At 37.4% G+C, this 23,204-nt stretch overlaps 1 protein-coding gene across 7 annotated transcripts in view; it reads right to left on the minus strand.

The window, feature by feature from the left end:
* LOC106666929 (homeobox protein onecut) overlaps positions 1–23,204 on the minus strand; it is a 96,722-nt gene that overhangs the window by 11,698 nt on the left and 61,820 nt on the right. For 2 of the 7 annotated variants that reach the window (XM_014394475.2, XM_014394473.2), the window contains 2 exons: positions 20,766–20,801; positions 18,052–18,075 (listed from right to left, as the gene is read on the minus strand). In XM_014394475.2, coding sequence (XP_014249961.1) covers positions 18,052–18,075; positions 20,766–20,801 — 60 coding nt within the window. Of the gene's footprint in view, positions 1–18,051; positions 18,076–18,659; positions 18,733–20,765; positions 20,802–23,204 lie in introns of those variants that run through there. The other 5 variants (XM_014394476.2, XM_014394474.2, XM_024226289.1 and 2 more) reach the window with 4 other exon arrangements.

The raw sequence follows: 23,204 nt of genomic DNA on the forward strand, positions 1-23,204 counted from the left end.
TCAATTTAGGTTGAGTTCGATCAATCATAAAATGATAAAACTGTGGACTACCAGTACAAACACTTTTTTTTCTAAGAAGTTTTCAAATTTATAGTAGGAACAAGGGTTCAGAAGATGTGCCCATTTTTTATAGATAAAATAAATAGTTTTCTTATAGAAAAAAATTGAAACCTAAAATACCACCTTTACCATTAAACCTACTACCATTAATAGGTTTCAAGATAAACTTCAATGTTGCATTTTGGGTGAAGAAACACTCCCTGAAGTTTGGCACATAATTCGCGAAATACCCTGTATTTTATTATTATTATTAAAGACAAAGTTTTTTTTGATTCTATAGCGTTTTATATCTGTACTCGAAAAAATTGTTTTTTTTATTGTGTTCTTTTTTTGCTTATTGTGTTGAATGAGTAAATTCATTTAGCGAATGGCGACTAGAAAATCAGCGCGATTTTTAGGAAGAAGACGGTGAAAATCTGTCTCTATTGATATTTTGTTGAACATGATTTAGTAGAAATTAGAAAAGAGTAAATCCCTAACCATCCCTAGAAATTGTATCGACAATTCGCCCGCTGATCTTTATTGGAAATAGGAGATAAAAATGTATTAAAGCAGCCTATAAATCCGTTATTTTGTCAGGACAGTGGGTTAAAAAAGACAAAGGGATTTGTTTAAAAATGTAAAACTTGGGATTTTCTTATCTTGGATTCGGGGAGAAAACGTTTCCTGGAACCTTGCAAAGTTAAAATTATGTAAAAGCAAAAGTTTACTCAATTAAAAAATCAATTTTACCACATTAAAGACGAGGGCGAATTTGATTTTATTAACTTCGTCTTGAGTTTTAAAATGTGAGTTAAACCTGCTACACCCACAGGTCTTGAGTGACTGTATCCCGTCCCCTTAAATTTTTCGTCATCCACACACTGAACCTACTTTCCGTTTTTTTTCTTTTTTTTCTTCAATTGACAAATACAAACGTGGTCATTCAAAAAATACAACGAACCTTATGTTTATGACAACTTTTAGCTTTAATTTTTCGTTTTAGAATTTATTTAACCTTAAAAAAAGGAGTTTTTATTTTGGAGCATTCTGTTCATTGGGGGAAGATTTATTTAGGTTCAAAGCGCTGGATTATCATGACAAATACCGTGGAAATAAAGACCTGTACAGCTACATTGCAACGGTATTCATTTGAGAATTTACCCCCTTTGTCCAAACTCCAGCCAATTTTTAAACCGACATCTAATAAAAGTAAATAAGTTTTAACCATTTAAACCTTAATGCAAAAATTTATGCATGTAGCAAGAAGGGGCAAAACTGAAAATATAAAAAGGGTCCGATAAAAATAATTGACGTTATTATTAAAAGTAGAATCTGAACAAACAAGTTTTTTTTGCTCATAGAACCGACAATTATTTATTAACGCTAGATAAGTAAACACCGGAGTTAATAAATTGGTAAATTAGATGTTATATACACAGTGTCGTTAACAATGACCAAACAATTAGCATCTATTGAGCAATTGTAAACAGGAGGCGTACTTTTTTGGTGATTCTTACGCTTAAAACAAGAAGTTTCAATTTTTTGAAAGACTATACAAAACTTGCGAGTCAATCTCATTTGTACAATAGAATATGAAATTTCACAACTACTATTTATCTGTATATACGACTTAAATATAAGTTGTATAGTGTTATACGTATAGCAGGAAGGGTAAAAGAATCAGTTTTGAAAATTTTTATTGTTCCGGAACGTGTCAAGAAAATATAACACATAAAAGGCTGATATAACGGTTCTAAAATAAACTCCCCCCCTCAGAAAAGAAGAAATCCAAATATATAATATAGTTCGAGATGTTTCAAAACTTTAAAACATTAAAAAATAAACAGAAATAATAGGAAAAACAGCCTTTTTTTGGATGTGGATTTATACAAACTGTACCGCGTAATGTAATATACATACACACATGCAAAGTTGAGCCTCTGCACTTCTCGCAGTCCACTGGCAATTCAAGCTTCTTTGTCATTTAGAATAAATTACTGGCAGGCCTCGAGAATCACCCATCTCGGATGTTGGTAGTCCAGGGACAGACCTCAGTCTTATTTGTCCAGCCACAGAGGTTGTCTCCGGGTGCTGTCAACAGCTAGTTCAATTCAGCACCCAACAGATGCAGTTCCTAGACCCAAACCCATTTATAGTCATTCATTCAACCGTCTGGTGTGGAGTACTCGATATTCCTCCATCACTCTTTACACCTATTATATAACGGATCTAACTGGCGCTCGATGAGTGCTCAAGCGCCAACGAACCTCTCACACAAATTGATGCTAATAAATACATTCACTCTCGATACACTATAATGTGACTCGGTTCTCTTTGGATAATTCTGCAGCGTGGTCTGAAATGTTTTCCAATCTTCTTCATATTATGGGGGCTCGTCAACGGGAGAGTTGTATTTTTCGTGCCGTGGATTCAAATAGATTCCAACTCTACAAGGAGTTGAATCATTCCCTAACTCCTTGCAATGTTTTTTCTGCTCCAGCAAATGATGCTCCGTTCTCTTTTTTCCGCTGGTGGTTTAAAATTCGAGGGGAGTTGTTGTTCCTGAATTTCAGGCCTTGGGGTGGGGGTACTCCTGCTACTGCAATGTGCTCTCAATGCAACTCAGGTGATCGTGAGGATGCATTTCATTTTCTCGCTAGATGCTCGGTCCTGAACGAATTGAGGTATCTGTATGTGGGTAAGGGTTTTCTGACGAGGGAAGAGCTCATAGCCCTTCTGAACGGCTCGGATTGCCGGGGTCTTGTTGATTTTGCTCGGAAAGCCTGGTTTCACAGATATGAATACATTGGAATGTAGGAAATTAATATTCTGTTCGTCTTATTTTGTTTCCTTTTTTTGCTCTCGCAGGTAATACATATAATTTCTACTTTGTGGGCTTCTAAATGCGAATTCTGTTTGCCTGTGGGGGACCCTTTGTAAGTTGGAATCCTTGCTTTTGTTCTTTGATGTGTCATTTTTATTATTTTCAAAGTTTATCGCATCTCAATCTTGTAATTTGAAAATCCTGCAAATAATTGTAACCTCTGAAATTGATATTTTAAATTCTCCTTTTCTTATAATTATATAATTATGCATACTCTTGGAATAGTAATGCACTCCGAACTCTGGCTGACGGTCTTAATACCATGCCATAATAATATTGTGTTTTTTATTTTTAACTCTAATTTTTTTCATTTTGTAAATAAAGTATATCTATCTATCTATCACTCTCGATACACGCTAGTGACACAAAACTATCATTACTATATACAAAAAAAAAACACTTTCAGCCTCCAAGAATCGGAATAGGAGACCCAGATACTCGCTGCCGTGCTCAAGCGTTAAACTACTTTGAACGTATTGAAAAGAGATACACTCACTCACAATCTGTATTTCTTTCACTCACTCACTCTCACTCAGGTACACACTTTTCTTTTTCTCTCTCATTCATTTTGAGAGATTAATGAGTGAGAGGTACCGGGTGGGCGGGAGTACGTATGCAGTTTGATTTTAGTTAACTCAAAAGCCTATAAAATTTCTCCCAAAGTAATTCTAAACGTCACTTTTGAAATTAAGATGGAAATGAATTTTACGCCATTTCTTTTTTTCCACCATCCACCGTCGACCTTACCCTAACCTCTTTTATCTTTATGTTTTCCATGGGCTAAAATGTCAAACACTTATTGGTGTATCTAGACCAACAACTTCACTATACAAAAGTTCAAAGACCGTTAAAGTCGATCAAAGCCTGTTCCCCGTATTTAATAAAACTTCTACATTAAGCCTGAAGAATATCCTCAGCCTCTACATAAGACCAATTTTTACGTATGCTACCTAAATATTGTCACACACCTGTGTGCAACAAAGGGTTGTGGAATGCAGAAAGTCCAAAATACTGCGCTAAGGATCATAGGAAACTTTCCATTTTCAGCAACCTCTGACTACTTACAGTGTGCATTAGATATCCTTTGTGTTTCTACCCATGTTTTTAAACCAAACAGTCACTTTTGTTTCCTAGTGCAATAATGGCCAAATAAATCAGATTAAAAGTACATTACATTACAAATTAAAATATTTAAACGATAAGAAATATAAACTATATATAATGGGTAAAGCAAGTACATACTAGTAAAAGATCAAACTTAATATACTATTTTTATATGATTTATTTTAACACATTAATGAGGATTTGATATCCATCAAAGTCAGTGAATCATGGGAAAATCAAGGTTTTAAGCTAAGGGGAACATTTAATTCGAATTGATGACATAATGTTTTTATTACACAAAAACTGATACTTCGGACTAAAAATCAAGCTATAATTTAGATTTAATTACATCAAATAAACATATTTACAATGTAATGGATTTTGTCGGATCGTTTGATTTTTATGAACTTGAAAAATTAACTATGTGATTATTATTTCTACTACAAAACGTAGGTAAAATTAAACATGTAGTTTGTTCTCCCGCCCCAAGAAAATCAACAAACACATCATTATCCTTTTGCTTCCCTTTTCCATAGCAAAAAGCCAGAAAATTAACGATGATTTTTTTCTTTTGCAAAAAACAGTAATTATTAACAGTGCGACGCTTGTTCCTTCTCCAATACAACGGAAAATCAACAGCAACATGCGAATCCACTTCTACAATTAACAGCATTTCGCTTGTTGGTTTCTTTATCCCTACATCCAGAAATGAATAAGAAAAATTAACTGCATGCTTGGTCTCGTGAAACGTAAAAAATGAGACAAGAGACGGACCCCTGAAAAGTGTTCTGTATCTATCAATTTTAGTGGTGATTGTTGATAAGTAGTTGGTGAACACGTTATGACCCCTCTAAACTATGGGCCACGACAGCGCCAATGCATTGGTCACCTAGAGGGGCACCACGCCACTCTGGCCATGGGCTCGGCTCCACACACTTGGCCAATAGATGGTCCAACATGGCTGCAATGGTCTAATATTTGCCTACTTTTCCTGTGCCGTGGTGGATATCAAGGAGGAAATCGTTGCTGCAGCTTTGTGTTTGGCAAGGGTGTGTAATGCTATTCACATGTTATTGACCTGGTTGGAAACGACAAACAACGGCCGACCAATGTTGGCCCAGTAGGCCTCCATTTCAAACCTTGGCCAACATGGGCCGCTACAGTACATCCCCCCCCCCCTACACAGTGGGCTGTTCATAGTGAAGACGGGCCAATACAAGTATTCGTGGCCAGATTGTTAATAAATCCATGCGTGAATGTCCGTATTAATGATTTTGAAAAAATAATTTTTCACAGGGAATTCATTTACGATGTCAAGTGTTACTGGAACATGGACAGTCTTGGACGAGAGTAGAACTAAATGTTTAAATTCATAGTTTTCGTGGTCCGCTTGACCAATTAATATCTGTCAATTAATTAAGGTTTTTAGTTGAGATAAAAAAGTCAATGTCACGAGCGGGATTCGAACCCACGATCTTCGGCTACGATAGCTCAAGTGGTAGAGCAGCGGCGTATCTAGCCGAAGATCGTGGGTTCGAATCCCGCTGGTGACACTGACTTTTTTATCTCAACTAAAAACCTTAATTAATTAAATGTATAAAACTAACATTTGGTCAACATTTATTAAACTTGGACATCCTGCTACGGCTGATATTTATTGTAAAAAAATTATATTGCGACGAAACCTGTTTACATGTTTAAAACGTTAAAAACTAAGTATATGTACAATATTGAACATTGCCTTTGTTGGATTTTCAATTTTTTCCTTTCGTTTCAATGTCAGAAGTTGTCGAGAGAATTCAGTATTATTTTACAACAATGGAATAGACTAGTGATTCAAATAGGACCACGCTGAAACCTGCGATTCTACAATGACCATACACACTGACACGTTTTCGATCGAAAGGTTTCATTTTCTAAGGAACTTACGTTAAGATGACTTAAACATAAAACGTGAAATGTGAAATATTTATAGATATCTCGCCCCTGACACAAATTTTTCACTTAAAGAATCATATAAAACGAATTGAATATTTTACATAATTCACTAGTTTCGTGGTCCGCTTGACCAATTAATATATTACAATTAATTAAGGTTTTCAGGTGAGATAAAAAATGGCTAAAAGGAGGGAAAATTCGAAAGGTGAGGTTGAGATGGGAAGGTTAGTGTCCCAGCGGATCGAAGTCACGATAGCTCAAGTGGTAGAGTAGCGGCGTATCTAGCCGAAGATCGTGGGTTCGAATCCCGCTCGTGCCATTGACTTTTTTATCTCACCTGAAAACCTTAATTAATTGTAAGATTTTACATAATACTTTATTTCTTTACCCTGTTGGAAAATATGCGACAATTGAACACGAAAGACAATTATAGACGACCTAGTCTTCGCTTATCCAGCCTTGTAAGTAATAGTAATGTTACGAAGGAATAATAAAACAAATATAAGTAGTAAATACGATAACACATTTATTAAAAATCCATTAAAGGAAATAGCAGCTTGTACCAGCAAGACTGGTATAAGCAGCAAGTTTTTGGCTGCCGATGGGAGGGGAGCCGTTTTTTCGTGTACACATGTGAGTTTGTAGGTAAACAATATAAGACAAAAAGACTGTAAGGGAATTGCCTCAACAAATTTGTGAATTGTAATTCCCAGCTGCTGCAGGCTCTCATTTTCGAACACAATCCGCACGTTCTTCATGTTTGTTGTACTACATAGAAATCTGATCAAATTTTCTCGGCCGACCTCCAGTAATATTTGCTGTTATTAATATTTTTACAATATAGAGTCTACAACAGTGGCATTTTTCAGGTGAACCCGGCCTAGATCTTTTTTAACACCGGCTTCCAGTATGCAAAAGGACAAAGGAAAATAACAAATTTTATGAAAAACCATTTGATGTTGATCTTGTATAAAGGAAAAGATCATCGACCAAGATATCAACACAAGGAACATTGGCATTCACTCATTGGATACAGGCAATGCAAGAATCTCCTAACAAATTTCGGAAGAAAAGAAATTACAGAATGGGTCAAAGGAAGCAGGAATAAACTGTGAATCCTAATAGGATTCTTACCCGGACACTTAAAGAAGATTGGAGTAATCCAAGACGGCACATGCAGATTCTGCAGAGAGGCAGAGGAGACACCAACACACCTACTAACAAACTGTGGTGCTACACTTGCCCGCAGCAGGAATTGCTTTGGGTTGTACAATGTGACCATAGAACAGATTCAACCATTCAAACCGGGCGTATTAATCAATTTCCTTGATGAAATAGGACTCACCGGTGTGCTTTAGGCAGAGAACGGGGGATACAATAGATCTTAAAGGGCTCAGTATATTACACGCCGACTAGCACATCTACAAGATATCAACACATTTTTGAGGCGTCCATTGAAGGTAACTTTCATGATTTTGTTTTGCGCTTTGATTTTTTAAATTTTATTTTTGCTTTTTCATCAAATCCGGTAGAACGTTCTTTTAGCAACTGACAGAAGCAAAGGCTTTCGCCGATGATGACATTGAGCATTGTAATGTGTTAAAGGCGTTTAGATCTTTAATAAACTTTACCGTTATTAACATTTTTGTAATATGGGCAAGCAAATTGTGCTAGAATCAGTAGAAATTGGGCTTTATTCTTGCGGTATTGCCAAAAAAGGACGAGGCAGTAGATCACCAAGAAATCTTTAAGCCTACAAGCCTATTTTCTTTGGTGTTACACGTATGTTTTTCTTTCCTTTTTTTCTCATTTGGTACGCTTTCAGTAGATGTTTTAGTCTTTATTCTCAAGTATGATAAATTAAAGCCAATGCTTTAGTTGGTTACATAAACGTATCTCATATTTTCTTTCGAAATCGATATGCAATTTTTTGTAGTCATTCAGTTTTTAGATTTTATCGTCTTATGGTATATACACACCACATATATCGCGAAAAATTGTGATGAGGTCTCTGAGGTGATGAACATCTAGCCTGTTCGTCTCCGATCATTCTGGTATCCCCGCTGATATGCCAGAGCGTTTCCGCATTTCACCTTTTAGTGGTTAGAACGGTTTCTGTCGAGTGTATAGTTTTGGCAATGTTACTGGAAGTGCGGTTTTTATGGTTAATTCATCAAAAAGATTAATTTGTACGCTTCGTTTCCTATATGTGGAATACACGGATACATTTAATGTCTGCTTCTGGGGTGTCATTTTGATTTTCCTACGTACTTTGCCTCTAATTTGGTAATCGTTTGTAGGTTTAACCGTTGTAAACGGTAAACTAATAATAACAGTTTGAGTTTAAATAATAGTTTGAAATCCTTCTTTGTAATGTTTCAATGGTTAGTGGTATTATTGTGTCCATAAGGTTGCTGTCATTTTGTATCTGTGCAGATGGTTTGAATCTAAATTTATAGTGTTGTTAGTTATTGTACATTATTTTTTATATTGTAATTATGTTTTTCAGTGGCCAGTGGTTTCAATATAATTATCATGTAATAAGATGGCGTCATTTTGTGTTTGCCAGGATGTTTTAAGTTAGTACGTATGTTGATGTTGGCTGTCATATACTATGTTTTTATTGTTTGTGTTGTTTATTTGTGTTTTTCAGTAGTCATCGTTTTGATGTTGTCCAGGTTTGTCTGTATGTATTCTATTTACTTCGACGAAGTAATTTTATATCTGGATGGTTTGAGTGTAAACTTATGCCTTTGTTTCAATTAATTAAACTTTTTGTGTAAGGTTTTTGGTTGAAATTAAAAAGCTAGTGCCGCGAGCGGGATTCGAACCCACGACCTTCGGCTAAATACGTCGCTGCTCTAACACTTGAGCTATCGTGACTCCGATCCACTCGGACACCAACTCTCCATCTCAACCTACAACATTTCGAATTTTTCCTCCTTTTTCCCATTTTTCATTTCAACCAAAAACCTTACATAAAAAGATTAATTAATCATTTGGTCAATAGACCATTAAATGTAATGGACTTATGTCTTTGTTTGTTGTCAAGTGCTCTTTTTTATGAGTATTATTATTTTTATTTATTATCTGAATTCGTGTTGGTTAATACGTCTTGTAGTACGATGATTTCAGACTGTGGCTGTGTTGTTTGAGTCTACGACTATCATAGTGTTTTCGTTGAACTTATCGACACTGATCACCTTTCCAGGCCCGTCTATTCTCGCTGGATTTTCACGTTACGATGTATCGATCGGCTCAATTCGAGTTCATACACCAAATCATAATGTTGCTGGTTGTATTATATACTTTTTTTGCAGTGAACAATGGTTTTAATCTGATTAACATGTACTTCCATTGTCATTATGCGCTGAGTGGTTGTTTTGAGTCTAAACTCGTGTCGTATTGTCGATTGTTATATATTGTGCGTATCGGTGATCAGTGGTATTGACATCTGATTGAAATAACCAAACATGGAAATACCAATAAACAAGACAGGTAAAAAATTTAAAAAAAAGAGGAGAACAGTGTCCACTTTTTCATTATTTTGGTGTTTTTTTTTTTTTTTTTTTTGTTTTTTTCCTGTCTTGTTTATTGGTATTTCCATGTTTGGTTATTTCAATCAGATTTATGTCAATACCACTGGTCACTAATACACACAATATATAACAATCGACTATACGACAAGAGTTTAGACTAAAAGCAACCACTCAGCGCATAATGACAATCGAAGTACATGTCAATCAGATTAAAACCATCGTTCACTGCAAAAAAAGTATACGAAATGCCGAAAATCGTCTGAACGTTTAGAATAGAACGAGAATGATTAGAGTCGATCCAGTTACTAACATATATATGCTAATAACGTATTAATTAAACAAGTTTAATATAATAACTTTTATAAAAGTTTCAAAAATATTGTTGCAATATAGAATCATTGAATATGTTTTAATTCAGCATGAATGGTCATTCTTCTTTGACTTTGAAACTGTTGGAGAGTCAATAGGGTGTAGAAGAGAAGTACAAAATAAAGTAAGTCATTTTATATACTCTTAATAAACCAGGTACGTTCTTGTAAAAGGGAAGTGGCTATAGATGATCAAGAAAATCAAAACTCAAGTTCCAGACGCCCTAAGGGGATTAAAAGCACCTTTTTTCCTTTCGAATTTTCCTACGAGGTCGTTAGCCAGCTGCAAGGGCATTTTCAATTCGGCTCTTCCACCTGCTTTCCATACACAGATTTTTCAATTACTTGTAAGGACCTACATATTGGTGTCACTTATATATACATTATTGGAAGGGGCGCCCCTAACATTATACTGTCACCAAGGGAGCCCGCCATCTGGGGAACATTATTGCCGTTCCCATCCCACGCTGAGACCACCTTTAGGTATTTTCCCTATATTGTAAATAAAGGAATCGTTACCATGACCTTATATGCCGTATCTCTCGGCTATTGAGTCGACAAAGAAAGCCGAGGTTATAACGAAGTATCCTATGTTCTTCACGTTATTTAAACTTGTATGTTTCTTAGTGGCCTGTTGTTTCATAATTTGTTGAAGTCGTGAAGAGCGGTCAATAATGACATTGACAACTTCAACAAGTTATTTAAACTACTCGCCAATTATCCTCTTCAATTTCCACCATAAATCAGATGAAACGATCCGACAAAATCCATCCACATTGTACATACCTGTATTTGATATAATTAAATCGAAATTATAGCTTGATTTTTAATCGGAAGTATCAGTTTTTCATGCAATAAAAAAATTCTGTCTTCATTTCGAATTAAATTCTCCCCTTATCTTAAGACTTGATTTTCCCATGATTCACAGACTTTGGAGGATATCAAATCCTCAGATCAACTACTCTTTGAAAAAATGTACCGATCCTACCAAGCATGCCATTCGAAAGCAAATTAAATTAAACGGTCTTTGTGTAACAGAATGTAATGAATTTCGAAATCTTCAAACATCTTCCAATGTTAAAATCTTTTAGGCTTGTGCAAGTGAAACGACTTTCTTTTGGATTGATCGAGTTCAGTAGATGACTCACTGTTTTGACAATTTAATGTATTTAATTTTTATGAAAAATGCGTTGAAAAAATGTTTTTTCCTTTTTTTTATTGATTCTTATATCTGTAAAAGAATTAAAACGGTAAAAATAATGTAAGAGCAAAATTGACATTTAAAACATGCGAGAAGAAATCACCCTCCGAAATAAATAATGACCGCTTTTCAGTTTTCTTCGTCACCAGGTACGGCATCACTCATCGGCATTTCAGTCGTCGGGGAGGAATATGCCAGTATGATGGTAGTGGAACTGAGCTGAAGGACCAAGGCACGGGACGCGCCGCACAGCAAACACATCTGAATACTGCACACTATGTGCTGTATTCAGGAGAAAACGACCTGAATACTGCACGTTGAATACTGCACATCGTGTGCGCTATTCAGGCGTTTAAAATATTTTTGTCCAGTATTCAGGCGTTTAACATACCTGTATATATGTTTATATATATTTTTATATCGTTTCGCTACTTCTGGACCAAAGGATATATTAAGGTCTCGGTGTAGGGTGAGGTTTGATACATAGTAAGGAGGGTTAACTATTCTTCTTACCGCTTTTGATTGGCATCTTTGGATGCGTTGGGGGTTGGAATGCTTGGTTGACCCCCAGAGTTCGACTGAACTTCTAACCATAAGTCCACAGACGTTTGATAAACATAGTGTAAATTAATCTTCTGTAATTAAATGGTAAAATTTGGATCCAGCAGTGGTGACAAGTTTGTAACGTCTGTTCAGTTCGTTTCGTTTTAGACAAGTGTAGGATTCCAAATTATGTCGTTTGTCCAGGTGAAGTCCCAAGTAACGTAAGTGTTCGACAGGGGGTAGTGAAATCCTGTTAAACAGGTGGTAGTGTTATACGCCTGAGTGAAAATTTAATGTATTAGCTCTACGTTGCATTTATTTTAATTCTCCATTTTATGGACCAAACGTCGAGGCACTGCAAATGGTTACGAGGGAGGGATTGCTGTATCGTCAACGGAAGTTGAGAAAATTGTTTCTGGAAGCATCAGTATATGTCGTGTAAAGGAGAGCTTCAAGAATGCTCCCATGTGGGACGCCAACTTGGGTAGGTTAGATAGAGGATATAGCTGTGCCCTGAAGTAACGGTCAGACAGGTACGCATTTAGGATAAGATAGTAGTTACTGGGTAGGATGCACTTGAACTTCCACAGGAGAACCGGGTGCCAAACCCTGTCAATGGCTTGTCCAATGTCAAGGAACACACCCGGATAACGCTGTCGCCTAGGTAAGGAGAAATTTTTGTTGTAGAACTTTGTGCAGCAGCAATTTTGTGAAAAGGTTAGCTGGAAATCCCATGAGTAATCGAGAGTTTAGAATGGCGCGCGTCAAATCAGTGTTGCCAATACACAGTAGAAACAAAACAGGAACAACACTGCACCCGCCCTAAACTCATGACATTTCCTGCTAATGATTATTCGGAGATCGTGAGATTTAAAATTTCCTGCTAATCTTAAACAAAATTGCTACATTTCAACTATGACAACTTTATGTTTCCCAGGTTCGTGGGAAACATCCCTTGGCTCCCGGCTGGGTCTGCGACACCCTTCAACATTCTTATTTATTTGACCAACTATGTAATTTTTGCAGGTCCAAATTGCCCTAGTTTGTGAGAAACGTCACGTCGCCCCCGTCTTTACTTTGACACCCTCCGACCAACTGTTTAATTATTTTGTGTGGTGTTTAGTGACCGTTAGTTAATGATTATTCACCATCCCCAAATAATGTTTAATTATTACAAAGTTATGTTTCCCAGATTGGTGGGGGACGTCACGTTGTTCCTGTCCGGGTGATCGCCCCTTCCAATAATTAGCCTTTTGTGTGTGGTCGTTGAAAATTGGAACTAATTTTTTTGCCCTTATTTTAATAACTACAACTTATTCTAAGACGGGGACCGGCCAGCGCAACACTTCCAACATCTAACATCACTACATTCAACCCAAATTTACAGTTCACTAAATTAATTAAAGTTCTTTTCTCTGGAACCTAATTCCGTTCCGTCGTGGTCCGGGGTCCTGTTGGCTTAGGAAGGCGATGGCGACACTGGTTCCGCACCAAGTGGCTGTCCACTTCCAGAGCTATGCTTCCGCCTGCTGGGTCAACGATTTTGCTAAAGCGTCTAGTCGCACTTCGGTAGTACTCCTTCGACTTGCATTTTTCCGCCACTCCGCCTTCTTCTTCCAAGAGTAAGGCGCTGAAACAGGCCGGCAGACGACGACGAAATCCTGGAAACTCCGCCGGACATATCCACGATTGCGCTCGTATGCACCTTCTCATGTCCCGTTCGTCCACGTTGGCATAATACGCCCGATCCTTCGATATCAGGAAGTTAGTAGTCCTCAAGGAAGACAGGCCTCTTCAAAGTCTCGTCCTGCACTGGCAGAAACTCCACGGAATAACAACTCGAACCTCTGGTCTGGCGCCTGCAAGGGAAGATCTAAGAAAATGTGTAGAGCTCCCTCGGAGCTCTTCCGTCATCAGATAGTATTGGTTCGAGTCTCCTGGGCTGGCTTCTGCCAACAAACTCAACTCCATAGATAGAGCAGAGTATTTCACTCAATTCCCGTGGAGACAATAGTGACTGACTTACCCCTGCGAAACGGCACAGGGCAAAGGTTTTTTTCTAAGGCTAAAGGATGTCTGAAGGGCTGAAATTTCTTAATTACGGAGATTTGCGGATAACGAGAGGTTGCGTTTAGAAATCGAATTTCGTAAATGGACTACCTGTACTACTCTTCTCTTTTCCATCAGCTGTTCCTGTTGTTTGTTTCATTCTTCCAGTAAACAATCCTTTGGTTGGAGGGTGGATAGATTTTAACTCTCTCCCAGAATGATTTCAAATTTGAGTTGCCTCCGACTGGGATAAGACTAACACCTAATTTTTTTAGCAAATCGTAGTAAATCAATCCATACAACTCCGTTTGAAGCGGAGCTATCGTAAAACGGTGACGGAAACGCCTTTTCCCTATCTCGCAATCCAACACCTGATCTTTTAAGGATTGCCCGGTAACACCTCTTGCTTGGACTCGCACGGTTCGTGTCTAAATCCCTCTACTCGATCTGTCGACAGTGAAATCTGTGCTCTCGTGTCGATGAGAATTAGACCAGTTGTCTACCAACTTATGCTCTCATACGCAATCTTTTCTTTCCTCCGTTATCCAAAATAGGCAGTAGTTATTCTGCCCTGGTATCTTAATTTTGCCATCCGGCGATCCTGCGAGTGAATCTTTAGGGCAAATCAGAATCTGAGGGTTAATTGCCATCTGACAATTGGTAGCAAAATGTCCGTATTTCCCACAGCGATAGTAACAACAATTGTGTTGTCAATATCCATTCTACCTTACAATTAATTAAGGTTTTTAGTTGAGATGAAAAAATTTAATGGCACGAGAGGGATTCGAACCCACGACCTTCGGTTAGACGCCGCTGCTCTACCTGAAAAATGGCAAAAGGAGGGAAAACTCATAAGGTGGGGTTGAGATGGGGAGTTGATGTCCGAATGGATCGAGGTCACGATAGCTCAGGTGGTAGAGCAGCGGCGTATCTAGCCGAAGGTCGTGGGTTCGAATCCCTCTCGTGCCATTAACTTTTTTCATCTCAACTAAAAACCTTAATTAATTGCGATATATTAATTGGTCAAGCAGATCACGAAATTAGTGAATTCATTCTACCTTTTTCTTTTTATATCGCAGGTTCTGGGCATTCTCTGGCGAAATGTCCCCCCTTAGCACACCTAAAACAAGTTGTCACTCCTTTTTCGCTGCCCACATTCAGCGATCCTGAACTCTTCCCATCTCGTGGTGGTCCTTTTTTGGCCGTTTTCACTGACTCTGAATATTCCTCTCCGGACCTCTTGTCTTTCCGATAATGCGTGATCTCTTTCCAACGCATGGCTTTACGCGTCGACCAACGACGACATATTTCCTACTTCTCTCCTGATCTTTCGGGAAAAAACCTGAGCAACTATTCGTTCAACCTCCTTCGACCACAATACGAATCAACAGTTGTCAGTTCAGATCGTCCCATCTTGGTCTCCTAAGCCGCTATACCGTTCCGTAAAATCGTGAAAACCCTCGTTTGGTCGTTGCTCGACTTGTAGCAACTTTTCGAAGTGTTCAAAATTTAGCGGGTCGATAATCGATCCATCAACGCATCGGCTAGGGCCTGATTCGTTGCTCTTCCGTTCGGATGTAACCGAACAAAGACCGCCGACCGGTCATGGAGTTTAAGTTTACAAATTAAAAACTTATTCTCCTCCGTCCAGTTCCCGCAGGCTGCAACCCCTTTCAAGTTCGAGGAGCTCTTCTACTGTCTTAGCAGACACTTCTTCTCCCCAGGATTTGATCATTACTTGGACAGATAAGTCCCGCCGATTACGCCTCACCTCAGGAATTCTTAGCTCGACCGTTGTTTTCAACATTCTCTGCCAGTCATTGTTGGACTTCATCGAGCGTCTTCTCTAGTTTTACGAACGAAGCTGTTCTGCCTTAACATGCTCTTCTACCTGCTCATAGCGACTATTAAATTGAAGAGCTACCCTCTCTTTCAATTCTTCTATCTCCAACATACGACGGAGATTGGCGTTTTAATAAAGTTTGTGAATATTCTTGCCTCTCTGATTTTTTTGTATGAATTTTGTATGAACACCGACCAATCCGACACCTGACATCAGTTGTAAGCGGGTGACAACGCGACTGCCGAACAATCTCTCTACATTCGCTTGTTTTTCTCTATGCGATAAGAGAGTAGTCAGCGTAAGCGCTTCGCTACGTAATTTTGTGTAGCGGAAGGTTTTTGTTCTAGTATTCAGTGAACCAGAGAGTATATTCTCAAACATTTGTTTTATCAGAATTCCGTCTGTTGTGCACAACCGCAACAAAATCTTAATTTATCTAACAAGTCAGTCATAGCTCTAAATCTGGGATGAGTCTATTAACAAAGGGACTTACCCCAAACAATGATCGCCACTACCAGCATCCTTTCCATATCCAGCGCCTTTCCAGTTTCTCGTCCGTCGTCCTGATCCGATGAGTCGAAACGGCTGATCTTCGATGGCTTTGGCTGGCTAAGTCCCTTGTTGAATCCCAGACGGAGTGTGACAGCTTCTCTTCCGGATCGACTCCTGGAGTCGACTGTTCACCACTTGAGGTGAATCTTTAACTGACTGGTGTGAGCCCTTGAGCTTGACTCACTGGTCCCCCTTGGTCTAGACTGACTTTTGATTTCCAAATCATCCCTATTTGTACCAGTTTCTCTACCGGAGAAGGGGTGGAAAGGAAAATCAAAAGTCGGGGGATTTCCCACGCCGCGGTTGGACCGGCGAAGACGGGTGTCGCGCACCAAGTTGACGCGACCCCGATTTACAATGTCCCACGTCGCTACATATTTTTCGCCTTGTGACAACCCTTCAGCACTAAATAACTCGATGTTAGTTATTTATTTGATCGGTTCTCCAACTATTGCAACTTTATGTTTCCCAGGTTCGCGGGAAACATCCCGGCTGGGTCTGCGACACCTTTCAACGATCTTATTTATTTTACCAACCGTATAATTATTGCAGGGCTAGGTTTCCCTAGTTTGTGAGAAACGTCACGTCGCTCCCGTATGTACTTTGCCACCCTTCGACCAACCGCTTAATTATTACAGAGTTATGTTTCCCAGATTGGTAGGGGACGTCACGTTGTTCCTGTCCGGGTGATCGCCCCTTCCTATTTTTAGCCTTTTTGTGTGGTCGTTTAAACTATTTTTTTGTTCTTATTTAACAACTACAACTTATTCTAAGACGGGGATCGGCTTACAATTGTATGTGCAGTCTTGCCACTATGGCTTTTTCCATTTTCCATCCGTGGACCGATGTCTTTCTTAACCTGCCCCAGTATATTCTCCTTTTACTATACATGAAATTAATATTTTTAAATCCGCTGGGTGTACAGGTCGGGAAGTGTCGTGGGGTTTTGCTGTAAAATAGTAAATCGACCAGATGTTGTTTTTAATCCGTTTTAGTAGTAAATACTAAATTTCAGCTTATGAAAATAAACAAAATCAAACCGTTAAGCCCATAAATAGTCGTTCAAACAAATATTATAGATGAAAATGCTATAGTAAAGATTTATCGCTGCCACAAGCTGATGGTATTTGAAGAGGTTTTTTTTTTTTTTTTTTTTTTTAATTGAAAGTCAATAGAGTACTTTTTTTGTAATTTTTTTGTATCTCTTATAAACCTCAGACTCCTTGCCTTTCGTTGATTTAAAAACGTGTTCGATTCTTTTCTCTTCGCACATGAAGACATTTTTACATATTTTATCACATGAAACACGGCCACGAAATATAATTTAACATATAACACATAATTTATAACAAAGTGTAAAAGAGAGTGTTCCTTTTAACAAAGCGTCTAGAGTCTATTCAAATGGAAACGTGCTATTTTGCTTATCTAAGTCTTCCAATTCAACCGAAACTACTCAGCCGATTGGCATGATGTTATCTGTACTTCGATATATTAAAAAAAATCATGCAATTGTTGGTTAAAATGCTGGCTGTTAAAACAAAAACAATCACAAAAAGACCAACCGACGAATAAATGAAGGCTTTCGCTGACTCATCATTTCTCCTGAATAAGTGATACGAAATGATAATCAACCGTTTGGCCTATCTGATGATATCATCCCTTGCCAAAACTTGGAAAACAAGAGACCACAACAGGTTGTTTTTTATTTTCACGTTAATTATCGTCTAATGTAATTTATTTAAGTCTATTTTAATTGACAATTATTTAACTATTGAGAGAGCAACACAATGGAATTTTTGTATAAACTAATTGTGCAGGCTTGAATGTCAGATTTCTTACGGAATCATTAATCTGTTAGAAGATAAAAAGCTAATAGAAAAATGAATAAAGATAAATATTCGACTAAAAATGACAAATCACTGCTCATAACGTAAAGAAAAAATGTTTCTACTTACAAAACGTAGATACTAATTAGCGGGAGTACTTACTGCCTCGTTGTGGGATCTGCGCAGCTAAAATAAAAAGACAATTGTTAAAAAATGAATGTGGAAAAACAAGTACGTAACATTAAATATCTAAAGGATAATTTAAACATTTACATTTTACACTTAAACAGTTTGTGATTAATTATATTGATACTACTTTGAGTAGGTAATTTAAAGAGTATGAAATCCAAATAAATGCTAAAGAATCGATTACGCATAATTGAACGATCACATAAGATATCAAGATGAAAGATTCCTCTCTGGAAAAATTTTCTGATTTTCTGACGAAACAATGCACACTAAGCATTGTCAAAACAATTGATCAAACTTCGTTAATGTTAACTTATTTTTCACAACAAAAAATATTGTGTTGTTTATTGTTTCAGTTTTTTATGTATAATCCTTGATGATAATGAATGCTTTAGCAAATTCAAGACCATTTTGATATTGTTGAAATAAAAATTATAAATGATGAAGTACATGCTGGTTTAGTACATGCAGCATGCAAAGGCAATTGGAAGGGCGCCGAGGGCTATATCTAAAGGTAGGCTGGTTGGGTTAGAATATAGTTGGCCACCACATATTTCGGTGCACAACATGAAATGACTCACAAGCAACTCGAAGAAGTTGGTTTTCTCCGTTTCGTGGGTACTTCTCTCACGTTTACATTGCGCACCCCGCAGTCTGCAATGGAAACAAGAGAAGGGAGCTTAGAGACAAGAGCCGTTGCAACGTTTTTTTTAATATGTAAATAACGGTTGAATCTTCGCACCCTCTTAACACCCTTAACTAATATTCGTCATCCATAATATTTTTTTTTCATTATTCCTTCCACACCTACGGTTGTCACACTTGGAGGTCTGGCCTTGCTGACTATCTGGAGAACTCCCTTTCCCTTTAATAATGCATGCTACACTCTGAGGCAAAACTGTTTTTCTCTTTCTAATTTTGAAATTTTGGATCAAATTCTTGTAAAGATTAAAAGAAAAAAAGCGAAGACAAAGATGCTTTGAGGAGTTCGAACAAGCATTTTTTTAAATATGATTTGGCGAGATGATGAGTGGATCTTGTTTCTGTTCATTCACCTAATTTAACGACTTGTCCAAGATCCAGTTGAATTGAGAGAAATACTCACGAAACAACATTTCTTTTGAATCTGATCAACCGTTTTGTAAAGTAAAATACCGACCCTAGAGAGGAAACAATTACCGAGAAGAGGGAACTAAAGAATTGATATGAGTCGAGAAAAGAGACGGAAGCAATCCGAGTGTCTTGGCCTATAAACGGTGAACCGAAAACTGAGTTAAATTCAATCGGGTTCTTGTCTATTCCAAGTGGAATCGATCCTACTTTTAAAAAGGAATAGGCGGGAGGGCGTCTATTTTGTGTTCTGTACATTTATAGAGCAGAAAGACATGAATCAATCACTGCAAATCCACAAGGTGACGATCTCGGCAGGGCCGTCTCCCATTTTCCGAATTTCGAGGCGAAGTCCCTCCCCAGAACACATAACAGAGACTCTCGGGGCGGATAACCACTTCTAGCCCACCCTCGTTCCGCTGATGTAGTTTTAATAACGAGATTCTTGAGGACGTGATCTCTCAAACGGATTCTGTTCGGGTGAATGTATTTTAACAAGGTACATCACTAGAAGCGAACCAGTGACAATTTGTAGGAAAAACGCGGCTTCAAGCAGGATACAGATTGGGTTAACTTGAGACTCGGAGCCGGTTTCCACCAGATTGGCTTAATTCTTCGGCTCACGTCAAACACTCCCTGACTTAGCAATTATCTTCCTGTCTTGTTAAAAAGGAGCACTCCTCTCACAACCCGAGACTCATAATTATGTTCCCACAGTTTTATTACCAGATCAGGAGCCGATACAAAGCCGAAAGGGTTACAAGAGAAGGGAACCAAAGAAAAGAAATGAGGAACGGCCTATTACAGACGGGTACGTGATATTTCCCGGACGGCCGCTCACGGTCGCGTTGTGGAAATGAGGGGAAGAGACAAAATAAAAAATAAAATAAAATAAAAAGAAGAAAAAGAGTGAGTGGGTGACAAACTCGGTAAGGAAAGAGAAAGAAAGAATGGGGTTGATGGAGCTAAAAGCTTCCTGGGAACCACTACACCTGACCACCACACTTAGCTTGGCTGGCTTTTTTATTTTATTTCCCAAGAAGAGATAACCGACATGTTACTTCCAAATCGTATTTCCTTTATTTTTAATTCTTCTTGTTTTTGTTTATTTTTAATAGCGTTGAATATACTTTTCAACTACGCACTTGGTACGTGTTCTGCTCCCCGGAGGCTCAAGGTCTCCGTTCGTTATTATGATTATTTCGTCTCTTTTCTGCCAGGTAATTCGACTACTGGATATCAGGAATATACGTAAAACAAGATTTCAATACGTGATCAACAAAATGATTTACATTGACTTTCATCGACGTAGTGTGAGGTTAGCTGCAGAGTGCATTGTGCTTGTGCAAATTATTTACAGTTCCAAGTGACAGCATGCTCACAGCTCTAAAAATCACCCTAACAAGTTTGGTTAATTTTTTAGTCTTTAACGTTAGCTTAATTTATTGCTTTTTTTAAAAAAAAACAAATCTTAATGAATTTTTTCTGATACTCTCTCGCATTGAAAAATCGTTCTAGCAATTAACAAAATATTGTTGGGTTAGTGTTTAGATTATTGACAGTAATTTGTACTTTACCACTATCCACAGGTGACGAAACTGCCAACCAATTACCTGTAACAAAACGATATAATTAGAATTTGTCTATGCTACAACATAACATTTTAAAAATACATAAATGTGCATCTTATAATGCAATTTATCTTTATAAGAACGTCTAGAGAAAAAATATTAATTCCTACCCTTTAACGCCCATCTCACTAGAGAAAAGAAAATGAAAAAAAAGGTCGGAGAAAACCATATAATATTGGCGTCATTTCTGAATCAATTCTGGTCGGATGGACAGGATAATTCTAGAGAATTGCACTTCAGGGGAAACGTTTAGCCCTCGGGAGTAGATCTCCTCTTGTTCTTCTTAAAATTTTCAATGGTGGTACTTGATATTTTTTAATGCAAAAGTTTTTAACTTTGTGAGTTACTTTCTCAAATTTTAGCGATAACTTTCATAAAAGACTCTAATGCTTGGCTTGTTAAATTTTATACGTTATGATATCAAAATGTTAAACTTATTGAATTATGAATTATGATCAATTAATCCGCTTGAATTGCTTCTTCTTCTTGTTCTCTTGAGAGTGTGGACTGACATTGACTTCTCTTCTGCAACGTAACTCCTTTTTAAAAACTCAATTACACATGTGAAGTTTAAACATATAAACAACCACGTTTGTATAGTTGTTTATGAAAACAGATATATAAAACAATTCTGATATAATTTCAATAACCAAGGTGTGGACAATCCAAAACGTACAAAGCACACAAAAAAATCCAAAAAACATTAATTCTCTTCACAGGCTTTAAAGAAAATATTATCGATTGAAGGTTTTTGTCACTTTGCTTCTGACGAGCTCCACCCGATAGTAGGCAATTATTGTTTTAATAAAAATATGCTAACGTCGAACGATCGATACTCTCCTTCCTGCAATGGCGCGCCCATCAAGTAGCCGCGTAACGTCGGAGATCATACGATTAACATAGCGCAATAATAAAAACCGGTTGCGTTCATTGAATTTGCCCGTGAAGACGGAAAGAAGAGAAGGAGTATTAATTATTAATTAATTCCATCGACAATATATAAGATCGCGGACGTGTATAATGTAGGCAGATCAGACGGTCGGAAGTGTTCGATGTTTATTAGAGAAGAAACTCTTATTTTTGGAACTACAGCCATGACTTTAGAAAAGATTCACCGTTATAATATTTTTTAAAGATATGGTACTCACCCCACCTTTATGATTTCTCGTACTGATGTTTTCATCCGACATAAGTTTTGAGACAGATTTTAAACAAACAAACAAAATCATCAACAGGTGTGTCATTTTTTCAAGCCTATTTTGGCAACATCAACAACAACAGACACGATGGAAAAACGACTTCTACCAATCCGTTTCTTTATAATGCATATATTTGTAGACATAATAGCTTCCAGTCATTAGTTGGAAAATAATGATTGGAAATGGGTAAAATTAAACTATCATTTGATCGTTTCCGATCATCCTGGTTGGTCGCTTGTTTTATTTTTCGAAAATTGACGGTGGAAGAAACAAAATAAACAGACCAACCACTGAAGGTGGCGAAATGCCAAACCAAATCCAAACCAAAAAACTATTATCATTACTAACAGTACAAATGAAACGTTAGATGGTATCACCAGCATTAAACTATTTCTTTCTTGATCAACAAGAAATATCACAATTATAATTTATCTTTAACCAATAAATTATTAACTTAGTTAATTTTTACTATGCATTCTTAAAAATATACATACTACAGACAGTCTTTTTTCTCTACTTTGGAAATTATAAATCAATTGTTGGTCTGAATTATAATATATTTGTATATTACAATATATCGACAACGAAAGATATGTTTAAAGGTTATAATGATAGACTACGTAGCACCCGTTATTTATTACTTGGTGTTTTGAAAACTAGACAGTAAATTGTATTGTAAAAATAGTCCCTAGGAGACGTTTGACATACATTCAGAACGTGTAAAAGATGAACACTATAGTTCACAAGCAGGAGTTATCGATTAGTTTGGCTTGGTTCGCCTCTGTTTATTGTTACCCCCGAGCGTATCCAAGATCATCACCTTCACGTTACGCAGGCAAATGCACTCCGTTCGTCTAGCAACGAAACGAAAACTTTATCGAACAAGCTTCCCAAACTTCCAAACTTCATTTCAATCCTTTGTGAACACCTTTCAAAACTGCTTCATTAAATAAAAGAGACTATAGAGGATGGGTGGCTTAAATTGCCACTATAAACCCAGCATTGCGGATTTTGTACACAAACGATATTGAAAGTACAACGAAGGGTTTCACGTATAATCTGGCTTAATCGAACTCTACTAGGAAAAATATAAGAAAATGAAGAACTCTGTTATTATTGTCTTCTCGCTTCATGCGTATGCAGCATATTTACTGTGATCAATCATCAAACCGCATCGTGATCAACG

The sequence above is a fragment of the Cimex lectularius genome, unplaced genomic scaffold (assembly GCF_000648675.2).
Source record: "Cimex lectularius strain Harlan isolate CLEC.00 unplaced genomic scaffold, Clec_2.1 scaffold115, whole genome shotgun sequence".
NCBI lineage: Eukaryota > Metazoa > Arthropoda > Insecta > Hemiptera > Cimicidae > Cimex > Cimex lectularius.